Raw genomic sequence first — 14,824 nt, 5'->3', positions numbered from 1 at the left:
TGTACGTATCCTGTGTGTGTGTACGTGTGTTTGTGTCTGTGTGTTTGTGCGTGTGTGTTTGGCCGCGTGTGTACAGCGAAAACGAAAAAACCCGGCGCAGACTTTCTTACCTTCCGCCGGATCCGGGGGGCCGAACTCCAGGTCGTAGCGGAGCACGTTGAAGTTATTCCACACGTACAGCTGGTTGTCGCGCGGGTTGTAATCCACGGCGGCGATGTACTGGTACTGGTTGGGGAAGGCGATGTCGGTGTACTCGCCCAGGCTCAGGTTGGTGTTGTAGGTGTAGTCGATGTGGCTGCGGCTGGCCTCGCTCTCGTTCTCCTCGTAGGTGGAGCGCACCACGTGCAGCACGCCGCACACCATGAAGGCGTTGGACGCCGAGCGCTTGTCGTACGCCGTCTCCCAGGTGGCCTCGAAGCGCAGCGTGTACGGGTTGAGCTGGCTCACCACCATGCGGCCGTTGTTCTGCTCCGTGGCGTAGATCACCCACAGGCCCCGCTCGTCCACCGCCAGGTCGATGTCCGTCTTGCCACCCCAGCGGTACGGCGAGGTGTCGTGGTAGTTGGCGTTGTTGACGATGGCCTCGCCGCTCTTGATGCGCGTGCGCAGGTCGAACTTGACGATGTTGCGTGTGCGCTCCTTGTTGAAGAAGATGGCGCCGTCGTAGGCAACGAAGCCCGTGCCGTCCACGCGGTGCGGCAGCTTGTAGGTGGTAGTCTGCCGGCCGCTCTTGAAGTCCTCCAGCGAGGCGTACTCGATGAGCGTGTCCGTGCGGTACGGCGTCCAGGGCATGAAGAACACCTTCTCGGCCGCCTGCAGGGGGTCCTTGCACCAGGCACCCGCCTGCTGCTCCGCTTCGAAGACGAAGGTGGGCGCACCGATGGCCTTCAGCGTGCCAGGGCAGATAAAGACTAGAGTGGGAGAGAGAGGAGAGTGAGGAGGAGACACGAGGCGGGCGGTGAGTAAGGCTGAGTAAATATAGAACAGGTGATGCACTGTGAACAGACAACACTTGTAGCGGTGGCATTCAGGGACTGTAGGTTTAAAAGGACAAAACTACTTTGGGTTTTTTTGTTGGTTTTTTTGGACTAAAAACTAAATAAGGAATGGGAGAATTAGTACGGGAGAGAAGGTTCAGTAATGGACATGTGAGGCCAGGAGAACCTTCATCTCAAGAGTCTGCCTAAAATTGGATAAAAGCGTACGGAGACGTGAACGAAAAAATACCAACAAAAGAGACCTGCAAGTGAAAGATGGGTGGGGGGTGAGGTGGGGGACAGGAAACATCAGCCTGTCCCTGACGTCAACTAGCACACGGCCGGCCCGAGGAGGAGGAAAATGCCAACGTTGCACACATGCACACTTGCGTGACTTAGGTCGTAAACCAGGATGAGAAGGGAGAGGGGAGAAAACCATTTCACATCTTGAAGGAAAGAAGATGGAGGGAGTGTGGGGGGAGGGGAGAGGGTGAACAACAGAGTGTCGACGACCGTGGTGGCAGCGAAGCGGAGGTGAAACAAAAACTAAAAACTAAAGTGGATCAAACGACCAAACCACAAACGGTGGAGGACCGTGACTACTTATTCTGTGGCCAAAATACAAGAGGAACCAATGATGGATGAGAGAGGTCATGGCAAGGTCGCCACCGTAAAGTCCGTTCCAAGTTAATCGCCGATGAAAAGGACAGAACGGTTAACGGTTCGATTTTGGGTGTTTTCTGTTTTGCCTCATTGCCCGTCTCAGTCAGCCATCACTGCTCGCTCACATCGCGTGCTCTGGATGCAGCAGGAGCAAGCAAGGCAAAACCATATACACATTATCCTCCCAGACAGTGCCTGTCAACAAGTCCCTGAGGTAATCAACCCAGGCACCGTGGGTGACCATTTGTTTTGAAGTGTATTGTTGGATTTGGAAAAAAAAAAGATATTTCTTTTTTTGGGGGGGACTTTATTCTATTATTTCTGTGGAACGTGTGGACTCCAGGGTTGCACAGCACAACACAATTCCCTTCCAGGTTTAGTTTCTGACAGAAGAAAGGCAAAATAAAAGGGAAGAGACATTTGGGAACAGAAGGGGGGGTGGGGTGAAGGAGGTGTGTGTGTGTTGGGGGGGGGGGGGGGGGGGGGTCAGTGTGCAGGGAAAAGGGGTGAGGGAGAAGGGGGAGAAGGTGGGGGGGGGAGAGGGGACTCAATACCACAGGACAAGGAGCCAGGAGGGGAGGAGGAGGAAGGGGGGGGCCGGACCACTCATTTACCTTTTTGCTCCACTTCTATTTTAGGCGGTGGAAAAAGAAAGCGATAGAACAAAAAAGGAAAGGTGCAAAAGGGGAGAGAGAGAGGTTATCAAGAGTCAACGACCGGGGAAAGAGAAAAATTGAAGAGGTTAGGACAGAAAAGGTTTAACTGCGACTGCTGCGTATTTCTTTTGGAATGAGAACTTTAGAGAAGGAATTCAAAATTCGTTAGCCAGTCCGTTTACCCTAAGGTTTAAGAAAGAAACGATCAAACACAGAACCATCGCAGATCGACGAGCTGGTGAGAGAAGGTCTGACTCCTGTTGTCCTCGTCCACAATGCTCTATGCGCTCGCCAAGCACAAAGAACTTGTCGGGTGAGAGGGTGTTTGCAGGTGGCCTGAATCGACCGGCGACCAGTTCGCTTTTCTTTTTCGTCTGCTTAACCAGACGGTAATTAAATTCAGATTGCAAGGTTAAACGGATCTCACCAGACAATATAACCTAGGTCAGAACACAGTGCAGTACCAATTCTTACAAAAGGTAATAATCTATCTTTTGAATCCAAAAACCTTGATGGCGAATAACATGTTGAATTATAAATCCATCGGCGGGATAGGAAAGCTGTATAAAAAGAGGTTAGCAACACACCACACACACTGGAGGTTGGAAAGAGAAGAGAAGAAGAATAGTTGTTAGTCGGAAGGGAGGAAAAGGTGGCCGGAACGAGTGAGGTCGGCTTTGAGGAACAAACGCGGGTTAACGTTTCAGGAAATGTTCTTGTTAAAATCGCCTAGCTGCGTTCTGATTTTATTGGCAGGGATTAGACCCGGTGAGGCTTCTGGAGATATAATTCAAAGCAGATGTTGGATACTTTGTCTTATTTTGCTCTATGATTAGCAGACTTAGTACAAATAAAACCACATGCATTATCAACTCTATCAACGTTGAATTGCATTCATATGTCAACATTCAATCTGGGGTTTATATTTGCTTTACTGTGTTTACAGAACCTTATTCATCTAAGACAAGTAAGAAAGATACATCCATATAGATACATAGATATTGATCTATAGATCTAGATCTATCTATCTATATATAGATCTAGATCTATATATACATCTTTATATCTTTATAGATATGTGTGTATATACACACACATATATGTAAATATATATACATACAGATATATTTATATATATATATAAATACACATACACATATATATACACATACTGTACATATATATATGCATATATATGCACACATATATAGACACATATATATATATACATATTTACAAGTGTATTGAGTCCTTGTTGTTGCAGTGGGCACACAGGTCTTAAACATCATCATGTTGTAACAGATAGAATAGGTTTGGTATGGTGGGAGTCAGACTGGGAATACTTACTATAAGGAACACACTCATACTGGACCTCTAAGTACTTGTAGGTGCCGGGGCATGGGTCCGGAAACACATCGGAGCCCGTGATAACCACACACTGGGTACGGTTGTTGCACCTAGAACACAAGATTGACCACAGGGTTCAGCATGACTCAGAGCGCACAACGGACGACAACAACACAAGAGAAACCAGGGTTCAGAAAAACAGACGGAGAGGAGAAGAGAGGACACGTACAGGTATGGCGAGCGCTGAGCGCACGCGGGTTGAAGTTCCAATCCGACGGCTCATTTTACATATTTGCCACGGCGACAGAAAGCGGAAACACATGAATAAAGTCAATGCGCAGTGTGTTAAGAAGAAAGTGGAAAAGCGGTAAGTCAACGTGAAGGCAGGGGGGGCCGGGGGCTTGGGGAGGCATACACAATGTGCAAGAACAGCTCATGGCAAAGTTAGGAGTTTGTGTTGGCAGGCTGGGCTCCTCCAGTCAAACAGGGTTTATAGCTCTTAAACAGCATCTCCGAGCCACCGCTGAAACCAAAGACAATCGTTAAGATTTGAAACAGCAGGTGGTTGAGACATGCAATCGACCGGAATGGCTTTTCTGTAGTAAACAAAGAGGTCCTCTGCCAGCGCAGCGCGGCTCCGCCGTGGAGGAGCTGCCATTTTATTTCGATATTTAAAAAAACAGCCCCTAGGTTGAATAGTGTGTCTGTTCCTCTTGAATGGGAATGCCCCGTTGCTAATCTGTGTACACATGTGTGTCTGTGGGTGTCTCTGTGTATGTGTGTGTGTGTGTGTGTGTGTGTGTGGGGGGGGGTGTGTGTTTGTGTGTGTGTGGGTGTCTCTCTGTGTGTGTGTGTCTGTGTGTGTGTGTGTGTGTGTCTGTGTGTGTGTGTGTGTGTCTGTGTCTGTGTGTGTGTGTGTGTGGGTGTGTGTGCGTGTGTGTGCGCACATGTGTGTGTATGTACGCTTGCTTGTTTACTAACATGTCACCACGCTGTTAGAGGGTTCAAATAGCAGCGAAGCAAGAAGGAAAATAAAACATATATATATATATATATATACGTATGAAAAGGACAGCAAAGCACTGATTTGGTGTAAATACAGGAGGAAAAAGTGGCTCCACTTCAATCAGGCTCTCTTGTGGCTGAGAGACCGGGGGGGCCGTCGGGGGAAACCGATGCAAACCAATATCTGAAAAGAAGGGGAAGGGGGAGAAGGGATAGCAGACACATTTGAGACACTGGGGATAAGCATCTCTTTGAGGAAGAGGGTCACCGAGGCACTGAGCACCACTGATCAGCGGGGCCAGACTGCTCCCCCCGCTGCGGAGCAGAACCCAGAGGTTCACAGTGCAGACGTGAGCCTCCAAAAAGAAAATGGCCGTTAAACAATCACACAAAGACACAGTGTTTCCAGAGGAGTCCTCTGTGTTTTTCTGTTCATGAGGGAGAGAAAAAAAAAACGGTTATTGTTCTCTACCCATGATGGACGGGCACATTTTAACATCTTTTTTTTCTTTTTCACAAGAAGGAGAGGAATAAAAGGGAATGAATTAACTCCCTTCACCTGTGATGTTAATGCATTGCAAAGCAGGGTGGTTGTTTTTTAAACCGCCAAAAAGGGCAGACATCCATTAGGAAGGCGGGTAGCCGGGGCTCTGGGCGAAAGGCGGCGAGATGCCAGCCGCGTGGGCACGTGGGTAATTCTCCGCTCGCGTTTTACCGCAACAAGCACTCGATGGGGGGAGAAAAGCATCAGCCCAGACTAGTAGTAGACTGGCTACCACCCACCTCAGAGAAAAGGTGGTGGTGGCAGCCGAAAAAAAAAACACTCTGTCGCAAATTGAGAGATCAAAGTTAATCACAGATCCTAAGATTCTTCTGGCGCCGGTCACTCAAACCAACCCCCGCCAAAATTCTCTTCTGGTCAGATCCTGGCGTAGTCTAAATCAAAATACATATTGTGGTGATTGCGATCGGCTCAAATTATTTTTTAATGAAGAGCTTTGGCCCTTATCAACCACGCTAAACCAAGCTCCCCTCCCTCGTCCCCCCGAACGAGACGCCTCATGTGGGTCGCGTTAAGGTCCGTCCCCCTGAGCTGCTCTCCGCGGTTCCCCTCGGTGAGATAATATTAACAGAAAAAAATGTCATTATCCCTAGCCGGGGGCCATCTTGCCTTTCCTCCAATGCTGTAATCTGAAATAACAGATAGTGCCAGGAACGCCGCAGTAAAGACCTTGGAACATTCCGGCTAAATCTGCAATGTTTTCGCTAGACACTTGTGTTTCCACACCTCAATGATATCAAAACGCAGCAGACGTCTACGGAATTAATTACTTCAGATATTACGACGCTTTTGCATTAACCTGGTGTCAACTAGTCACGTCACCACAGACGTTGTCACCTCATAGAGTGTCCATCTTTGTGGCTCTCTGAAACCATGCCACCTTTAGACCTTGCGGTAAAATGCGTGCGGTTTTCATTAACCTCGGGATGGACATAACTTTTTAATGGCTAATTTATACTTTTGATTATATATACATAAATAACGGCCAATTTATATTTTGATAATATATATAATAAAAAGTATAAATTACTTTTTTCTCTCTCTCTCTCTCTCTAAATAAAATACAAGTGTGAAACACTTGAAAACTGTGGCTTATTCAAGCTGTTTTGAATGGCACTAACTAGCAGAATGTGGTTTATATATATATAATATATATAATACCACAAAATAACTCTCTTGCATTGTACACGTCTCACACGCTTGTAATTCTCCATGCTCACTAAATAAGAAATTAACCGAGCAATGTCCTAAATTGTCAGCACTGTACAGTTCTTCTATTTTGGTCCGTACATTATGAACCTGTTAAGAAGAAAGATGGTTCCAGAATGCTTTCCTCTTAAATCTAGCTTTCGGCGAAAACCCCCAAGTGCCTTAATATTTTATTACCAGTCCAGGTCCTTTTGTGTCATAAATATTTCACAAACATGTTTTTTGTACAACAAAAATGTTTAGTCTAGCCTACTTGCTGAAACACATCCGATTCTGATCTTGCAGCTGTTAATGGTAAAGGGAAAAGTAAAAGAAAGGCGACAATATAAACACAGACCGCATAACTGCAAACACTGCCTATGGAAACTAAATTAACAATATGGCCGCCTCCTCGCTGCACATCAAAACACACTGCTCAGAGCCGGCAGAACGGGTCACTAATGGGCCCGCCGACTGCTGGATCCTAAAAATATTCCCAGCTATCACATCAGCACTAATTACACTCTAGATCCAGCTTCTCTTTTGATCAGAATCATTAGAATAAATTTGGCTATGGATGTGGCCTGTGTTGAACTTGCGCGTGTGTGAGTGCATGCATGCGTCAAAATGCAATGCCTCACCTCTGCGAAGCATCTCACTCACACAGACAGACACACACAAAAAAACACACAGACGACAGACAGACAGACACACACACCTAGTATCTAGGAGGACGCTCTTGATTGGCGGGAGGGATTACTTTAAACGTTTCAATCGAGCTACCCCAACCATGTCTCGTCAACACATCTGTGCTGCAGACCGCCGAGGTCTTCACTGGGGTCTGCACTGAGTGCTGCCACGTGGGCCCGTACCTCCCCATCACCAGTAATCGTGGTGCTTTTAAACGCCGCTCCACGGAGCATGTGTAGCGCAGCGGGCAGACCCTGTTAGCGATGCTACCGTGTCATGTCTCATGGGAGCAAATAAGGAGAAGTAGATTAAAACGGGACGAGGAGAGAATAGGGGGACGTGGAACATAATGTAAAGAGTAATTCCAGGGGGGGGAGGCCGGGGATGATGTACGGCAGCACCGCGCCCAGGGGTGGGGAACGCTAATGTAGCACAGAGCTATGTTAGCAGTGGAGCTCGGGCCGGTGTGACGCGACTGATGAAAGGTTAATCCGGTTAGCCGTTTGATAGAAATAAGCACCGTCACCTCTTGGGGCTCCGCGGCACGGATGCTTAGCGGTCTTCTGACAGGAGCAAGAGGTCCGAAGGGGAAACAAAAACGAGTTTAGCCAATGTTTAGTTTGTTTAAGGTCGTACGTCAAACGCTCTCAACAACTGGGACCAGACACAGGCCGCGGTGCGGTGCTAGTGTTGTCGACGCCACGAGGGAGGGAAGGCTAGCTCTCCAGGGGGAGTTGGAGATGGTGTAATCCGCAACGTTTCTCAGAGGGAGATGGCTAATAGCGAGCAGACCTTTGGGTGCCTACGAGGTACCGCTTTACGTTATTAACAACCTGTAAAGGGAATATCAACTTCTGAATGTCAAGAAGAACACAGACGCGGCGGCGGTGGCGGCAGCTAGCGTGTAGCGTGCCGCCCTCTCTCTCTCTTTCTCTCTCTCTCTCTTCCTATTTGGTCAAACGCTGCCTCCATACACTCTGAGTCAACGAGAGGAGAGAGAATTCAAACAAAAGGGAGGAAAAGCGTGCAAAAGGGCACTGGGATTATGAAGCGTTGTCCGGTGAGTGGGTGCGCTAAGCATGAAGGGTGATTATATTTCATGGTATTAAAAATAAGTTTAAGAAGAACAAGTACTGGAAGAAGTGTGAAAGTGGAAGAAGAGGGAAAAAAAACATGTTTTTCCGGCCAGAATGCGGCAGCAGTGTTGGGGGAGGCCCCCCCCCCCACAAAATAACAGAACTCATCCCGGGGGTCTGAGACGGCACCTCCACCTCCTCCTGTCACTGTTGATGAAATAAGATCACCCCTCCCTCCCCCTCACCTCTGCGATATGATCTTGTAGGCGTCGGGGAGGTAGCAGTTGACGTTCTCCATCTGGAAGGGGTCGGCATCGCAGATCTTGTCGTCGGTGCGGCCGTAGTTGGACGTCTCAATCATGATGACGTCGCTGCCTGGGCAGCGCAGGTCGATGGCATAGCCCTCGCACGAGAGCTCCCGCCTGACCAGCCCGAAGGGCAAGGCAGCACGGCTGAAAGCTGGCAACCCAAAGGAGAGGTGGGGGGAGACAGAGAGGCAGAGAGAGAGGCAGAGAGAGAGAGAGAGGCAGAGAGAGAGAGAGAAGCAGAGAGAGAGAGGCAGAGAGAGAGAGAGGCAGAGAGAGAGAGAGAGAGAGGCAGAGAAAGAATTAGAGAGAAACAGAGAAAGAGACAGAGAGAGCGAGAGAGAGAGAGAGAGAGAGACAGAGCGAGAAAGAAAGAGACAGAGAAAGAGAGAGAGACAGAGAGAGAGACAGAGACAGAGCGAGAGAGAGAGAGAGACAGAGCGAGAAAGACAGAGACAGAGACAGAGATAGAGAGAGACGTATGTTATACAAAGCCTAACCGAGGCACTGAAAAGTAATCACTGGCATTGTGGAGAGACCAGATAAAATACATGCAGAACAAGAATTTTAGCATTGGGCTGAATAAATAAGCAGCGACGGTCTGTTAGTTTCAACCGCCGTTTTAAAAACACAAGACTCGCCCTGGAGAAGAAAAAAGACAAAACAATTCGACCTCTTAATTTCTCTGCGGTCTCGGGGTGTTGGCTAATACATAAAAATCTGTGTCACCAGGGACCAGTGGTAACCTCTCAAAAAACCTTGGGTAAATACACAGGGCTACAGTTAAACCCAGAGCCCGTTCCCCCCCCCCCAGACCGGTACATGGGCACAGGAGGTGAACCTCATAGGTGGAACTCGTGGAACGGTTCATTTAATAAATTGCACCAAATCCCATTGTCGGTTCTGTTTGGTTTGCTCCATCAGGCTACTGTAGATAGAGGTGGAGGTGGGGCTGGGGGTGGGTGGAGTTGGGGGGGCTGGAGAAGTAGGATTCAGGCAAAATGAAGTGTAATTTAATCCATTTTTACGTCGCTGGCAATCGAACGGGGGGGGGGGGGACTGTCTGGAGTCCGCACAGGATGAGGAAAAATCTATAGGTGGCACACGGCCAAACGGCCGGGCTTAAGGGGAAGATTAACCATTTCACTCAGTCCGCGCCGCTGCCTCCCGTCCGCACACGACGGCGGTAAAGGTTATCCCCTTCTGTTTTTGAATTATTATTTTTATTCTTCTCAGAAGAAATGAAATGTCAAGTCACAAATGAGTCGCCATTAGAGAGATGAGCTGACCAGATGAGGAGGGAGACTCAAGAAGGGGACGTGTGTGCAAATGTCCAAATGATCATTGACAAAAATGGATCAATGTAAATCGTAAATAATGAGCTGACCAGCTGAGGACAGAATTAAGAAGGGGACATGTGTCCAAATGTCCAAGTGATTATTGATGAACAGAAATGGATCAATGTAAATACTAATAAATGAGATGACCAGCTGAGGAGAGAATTAAGAAGGGGACTTTGTAACAAATGTCCCAGTGATCATTGAAGAACAGAAATGGATCAATGTAAATACTAAATAATGAGCTAGCTGCTAACTAGCCCATGTCGGTTTAAAGACAGAATGAGGCAGATGCTTCCCTCTCCTGTCAATAACCACGGTTTGTTTGCCGGCCTGGCGGGTCCCTCGGGACTCAGACAGCGTTTGTCTTTTCTTCTTCCCCTAATTAGCACTTCTTTCAGACCGTTACCTTCCCCATAATCCCATTGGCTCCCGACCGCTGGGTGACACGCACCACGACTACCCAGCGCCCAGTTCACTCTGTGCCCTTCCGCTAATTGTCTTCACACTTTTTGACGGTCGTAACCTGACGCAATTAGCGTTATTCGAGCGGTACAAAGTTAAAGGGATTCCCGCTCACCACGATAAAGAAAATGGACACCCCAGCCGAACCACCGGCCCCACCTCGCATCGAGACACGTTAGCCCGCTGTGCCTCGTTCAATTACGCCGGTATTATGTGTCGGTCCACACGCCCGACGCCTCAGATAGAAAAGAGAAATGTCTTTCTTTTCTGTGAGGCTTGTCACTTCATTATAGCGATACAGTTCAGCACAGTTTGCTTTTGACATTACCCCTGTCATTCTGTGCACAGTGGTGGTGGTGGTGGTAGTTGTACTGGTAATGATATAGGCCATAGTTTTGCCTGCCGCGAGATTGGCTAGCCATTTTACTAGCGCGTGGAGCTAGGATCTAATGGCCGGCAGATTCTGCTTAGCTCGAATGTTTATCACGTCATTACGAGGTGTCAGCTCGACATAACCCGACACGGAGGACTGCAGGGTCAGTCCATCAGCTCCAACAAGATATGCACTTAAATTGTCAGAACCCCCCCCCCCCCCATCCCCCATAAAAAATACACAACATCTCTACACCATAGTTGATGATAAAAGACAATAGGGAGTCTGTGGCTTCACTAGCAAAGACTAACGATGTTCTTGTCTGCCATCCCTCATGGAAAGGAGTCAACTGGTTTATCACGCTAGCTTACAGAAAGCTGGCAGCAGCAAACGCAGTTCATGGGACTATATCATTTGGAATATGGGAGCGAGCCAATCCATTCTGCCTGCCCCCACGCACGCACGCACACACACACACACACATAGCGCTCTTTCCCTTCGGTGTTTAGCGGCAAACCTAGCCATCCATCAGATGGCTAGGTCCTGATTGCATTCTGCTGTCATCGGAGGCCAGGGAATTGATTAGACAAGTTGCTTTTCCAGAGTCTTCCTCCTCCTGCATGGATCTCTGGTCGTAGACCAGCCTTACGTCAATTAAGGCGGAGTAACCAAACTGAGGGAAGGATAGACCAAAAGAGGGCTGGTAATAGTCTCTAATACAAGGCATTACCCTTGGTCTCGTTAACGACCCTATGCCGACTTGTAATCGGCCAGGTAATGACACATCTGACCCAACAGTTTAAATGTTGGATCTAAATGTGTGGGATTTTCGTTACCACTTGGAGGTGGGGTTGAAATCAAAAGCAGTGTGTTTACAACGCCGCTGATTTGTTCTGATTTAAAGATTAAGTATAATCTAGAAACAAACTAATCTTTTTTTATTCTGTTGAGATACTGGTTTAACCAAACTTGAGAGAGGAGAGCTTTCTTTCTTTGTGTCTGCGAAAAAACGTCAGTCTTCAGGAACCACGCGAAACCTTTGATCTTGAGTGTTGTACTTTGTTCAACTGCTCAACTTCGTGGCAGTGGAAGACTGCGTCAGAAGGGCAGGGAGAGAGAGAGAGAGAGACAGCGGTGTGAGGAAGACTTGCAGGAAAAATCCATAGCCCTGATCGCTGTGTATGTGTGTGTGTGTGTGTGTGTGTGTGTGTGTCTGTTTGCGTGTGCGTGTGCCTCCGTGCGTGCGTGCGATAAGAGAAATTGTTCTCTCTTTATCCGAGTCTCGGCCAAGCATTAAATCACACCGCATCCCAGCCTCGTAATAAAATATAAAATGGAATGCTCTATTGAATCACCATGGTGACCACTCTGACAGCGCCATAATTGTGACCCCTGCTTTGATCCCCGCTCCTGGTTTTGTTGACACCGAGCCTTATCAGGCATTCTGGTCAGTGAGAGGACTGTGGGCAAAGTAGCTTTCCAGAACCCCCCCCCCCCCCTGACCCTACCCTGCCTTCTACGCCTTCTATTGAGCCGGAGAGAGCATGGCAGTGACCGGGACCGCCTCTCAGTGGGCTGCATTCTGGGAGCCTCTCTTCTCCGGCGATCCATAGCCAACAATTCCTCCGCAACGATCTGCCCTTCATAATAAATATTTAGTTTTCTGTCAACATCCGTGGAGCGCTAAAGTGCCACAATGGTTGAAAAGGGGGTATGGAACGACTAACTGCCCAAGGCTTTTAGACTCTTTTTTTCTGCGCTCAAAAAAGGAGAAAGAAGATAACATAAAAGCCATACAAACGTTGTGCGTATAAAGCTATGCACATTTAGGAATGGAAAGCCTCAGAGCGCGTCTCGCTCAGGGTCACCGCGGCTCTCATTTTCCCAGAGATGCCTTTTTGTTTGCGCGGGACCCGTCCTGACTAACCTTTAACATTACAGACTCACCCCTCCATAAGGACTTCAGCCGGAGAGAAAACAAACGCTATGCTTGATTATGCCGCGAAAAGGAGGCCAGTGTGGGGAAGGGCAGACAGAGAGGCCGGGGTCTGGCACAGACAAGAGCGAAGGCGTTGGGTGGACGCTTGTCATCCTTCATTAGGGACCCTTTGATTGGCCTTTGTGGTCCTGGAAACGGCAAACAGCTGCATGCAAATGGCTCTGTTCCCCCGGCCGGGCCCCCATTGTTCCGGCCTCAAGTTTGACAGGGACGCTTTCTCGGGGGCATAAAGGAGGTTGTAGCCTTTAGTTAAATAAGAGTGGCCCCCGTCGAGGGCCCAGCAGGGGGGGGGGGGGGGGTTCAGGATTGTTTGTCCTTTTTATGTTGTTTTATTCTAAATATAACTGGTGTCCAAAGAGCGGATCTTGCGAGTCAACAGTGTTCCTGCTTGGGTGCCTCCTTAATCCAATGTATCTGGAGAGCGCGAAGGGGAACCTTTTTCTTTTTTCCTGACGATGAAGACGGAAAATTTCCGATGGGAATTATTAAACCGGGAGAATAATTATATGCACCGCATATTTGAATAGTTTAGAAGAGGGAACAAAGCTAAAACCTTGCATAGCCTTTTGATGGCTCCTATTCTTAATCATTTTTGATTGCCGGCCAAAGGAAAAAAAAAAAATCCTAATTTAGAAAGCACAGGATTATTGTGAAAATTAATCAAGGCTTCAAGGGAGCAAAGCAATTAGCACATTATTATTTTGAAACATTAGTTCAACTCAGCCGGCTCCATTGGTACACTCTTATGCTAAAAAATGTTACTATCACCGGGGCAGGGATTGCAACTGTTGCCCCTCAGAACGTGAAGTCGTCGTCGGTACACGTGTGACCCCCATGAGACCCTCGACGCACAAAGGAATGGAGCAGGAGATGAGAATGGAGATTGGGGAGTTTGCAGAATAACACCTTTCCTTTCACATCCAGCTGACACCCTGAGATCTCTTGACCACGGCCCCCCCGGCAGATCGGGTTTCATCTCCAACCGCCAAAACACGGTTAATATTTGAAAATATGGTTGGACATATGGCACCGTCTCCCCTGACACCTTAGATCCCTCCACAGACCACCTTGCTGGGAATTGTTTCTAAAGACAATGTCAGACAAGACCACAAACCCCTGGGCTACACCCGCCTTTCCCAGACAACGGCTATAAGACACTCGCGATTCCGATAGAAGTACTCCAAAATAGAACCCGAGCTTTGGAACCGTGTCCATTTGTGGTTAGGAGAAGCTAGCTCAGAGATACTTTGAGACTATATCCCCTTTTCTCTCCCCTTTTCTTATGATAAAAGAGAATTCCATAATCGCCATCTGCATCTATATTCATGACTGCGCCATTGTGGGCATTGTCTGCAGTCCATCTCCTGTTTTCTCAGCTTTGAACGCGGCCCTGAATAGCGAGAGGGAGCAGCATATGTTGCATGTTGCTACACGTTCCTGTAAAGGGGGTTTAAGGGAGAGGATTTGTCATTGGACTGTGATAGACGCCAGCCTCCGTCGGTGTTCCCTCCACCTCTCAGGTGGGCCCATTTAGACCCAGGCTGATCCTGTTTTGACACACGCCTGGGCACCATTATTCCCCTCCTTTTGTATTTAGGTAAACGTCAGGCATAAGTGCCCCTGTAACGCAGCCTTTCAAGCCTTCAAAAACATAGATTTGGCACTGACACTTGCAACTGCATGTCATTTGTTGCCGAGCACTTCTGTTGACTCTTCGGGGAGAGGGGGGGGGGGGGGGGGGGGGGGGGGGGGGCTAGGCTCAAATTGATTCTCATCAACTTCATACCGAAACTTTGACATGAACATTTTTAGGGTTTTTGTTATGACGGCCAAACAGTTCTGATAGATACGTAACCATGAAAGCAGCTAATGAGTCAGCATGACAGCGAGTATTTGGCGCGGCGCTTTACTTGATTTCATCTGTTGTGCATTTCATCTCCCGAAGAAGCCATGAATCCATTGCTTGTCAGATAAAAAGATTGAACAATTAGGCACCTTGTATAGTCTACACCTTTATGTCCTGCTGAGGAAATGTTCCTTTCATAAATGCGCAACAATTTAAGGGGGGAGTTTTCCATCTGAGAGATGAAAAATTACTCCATACATGCAGGAGTATAAATGTTGACAGAATTGGTTCACTGCTGTTCATTGTCTAGCGTATAATGGCATGCTTTCCTTAAG

At 48.0% G+C, this 14,824-nt stretch overlaps 1 protein-coding gene across 1 annotated transcript in view; it reads right to left on the bottom strand.

Moving 5' to 3' along the window:
• The window catches only part of adgrl2b.1 (adhesion G protein-coupled receptor L2b, tandem duplicate 1), a 69,648-nt gene that overhangs the window by 34,071 nt on the left and 20,753 nt on the right, over positions 1-14,824 (bottom strand). Inside the window, exons 3-5 of the mRNA XM_079750583.1 lie at positions 8,410-8,623; positions 3,644-3,753; positions 111-911 (exon numbers count right to left, since the gene is read on the bottom strand). Of these exons, the coding sequence (XP_079606709.1) occupies positions 111-911; positions 3,644-3,753; positions 8,410-8,623 (1,125 nt within the window). The remainder of the gene's footprint in view (positions 1-110; positions 912-3,643; positions 3,754-8,409; positions 8,624-14,824) is intronic.

Source organism: Pollachius pollachius, assembly GCF_949987615.1.
Source record: "Pollachius pollachius genome assembly, chromosome: 14".
NCBI classification, from domain to species: Eukaryota; Metazoa; Chordata; class Actinopteri; order Gadiformes; family Gadidae; genus Pollachius; species Pollachius pollachius.
Note: the sequence above shows the minus strand (reverse complement) of the source record. Positions and strands in the feature narration are given on the sequence as shown.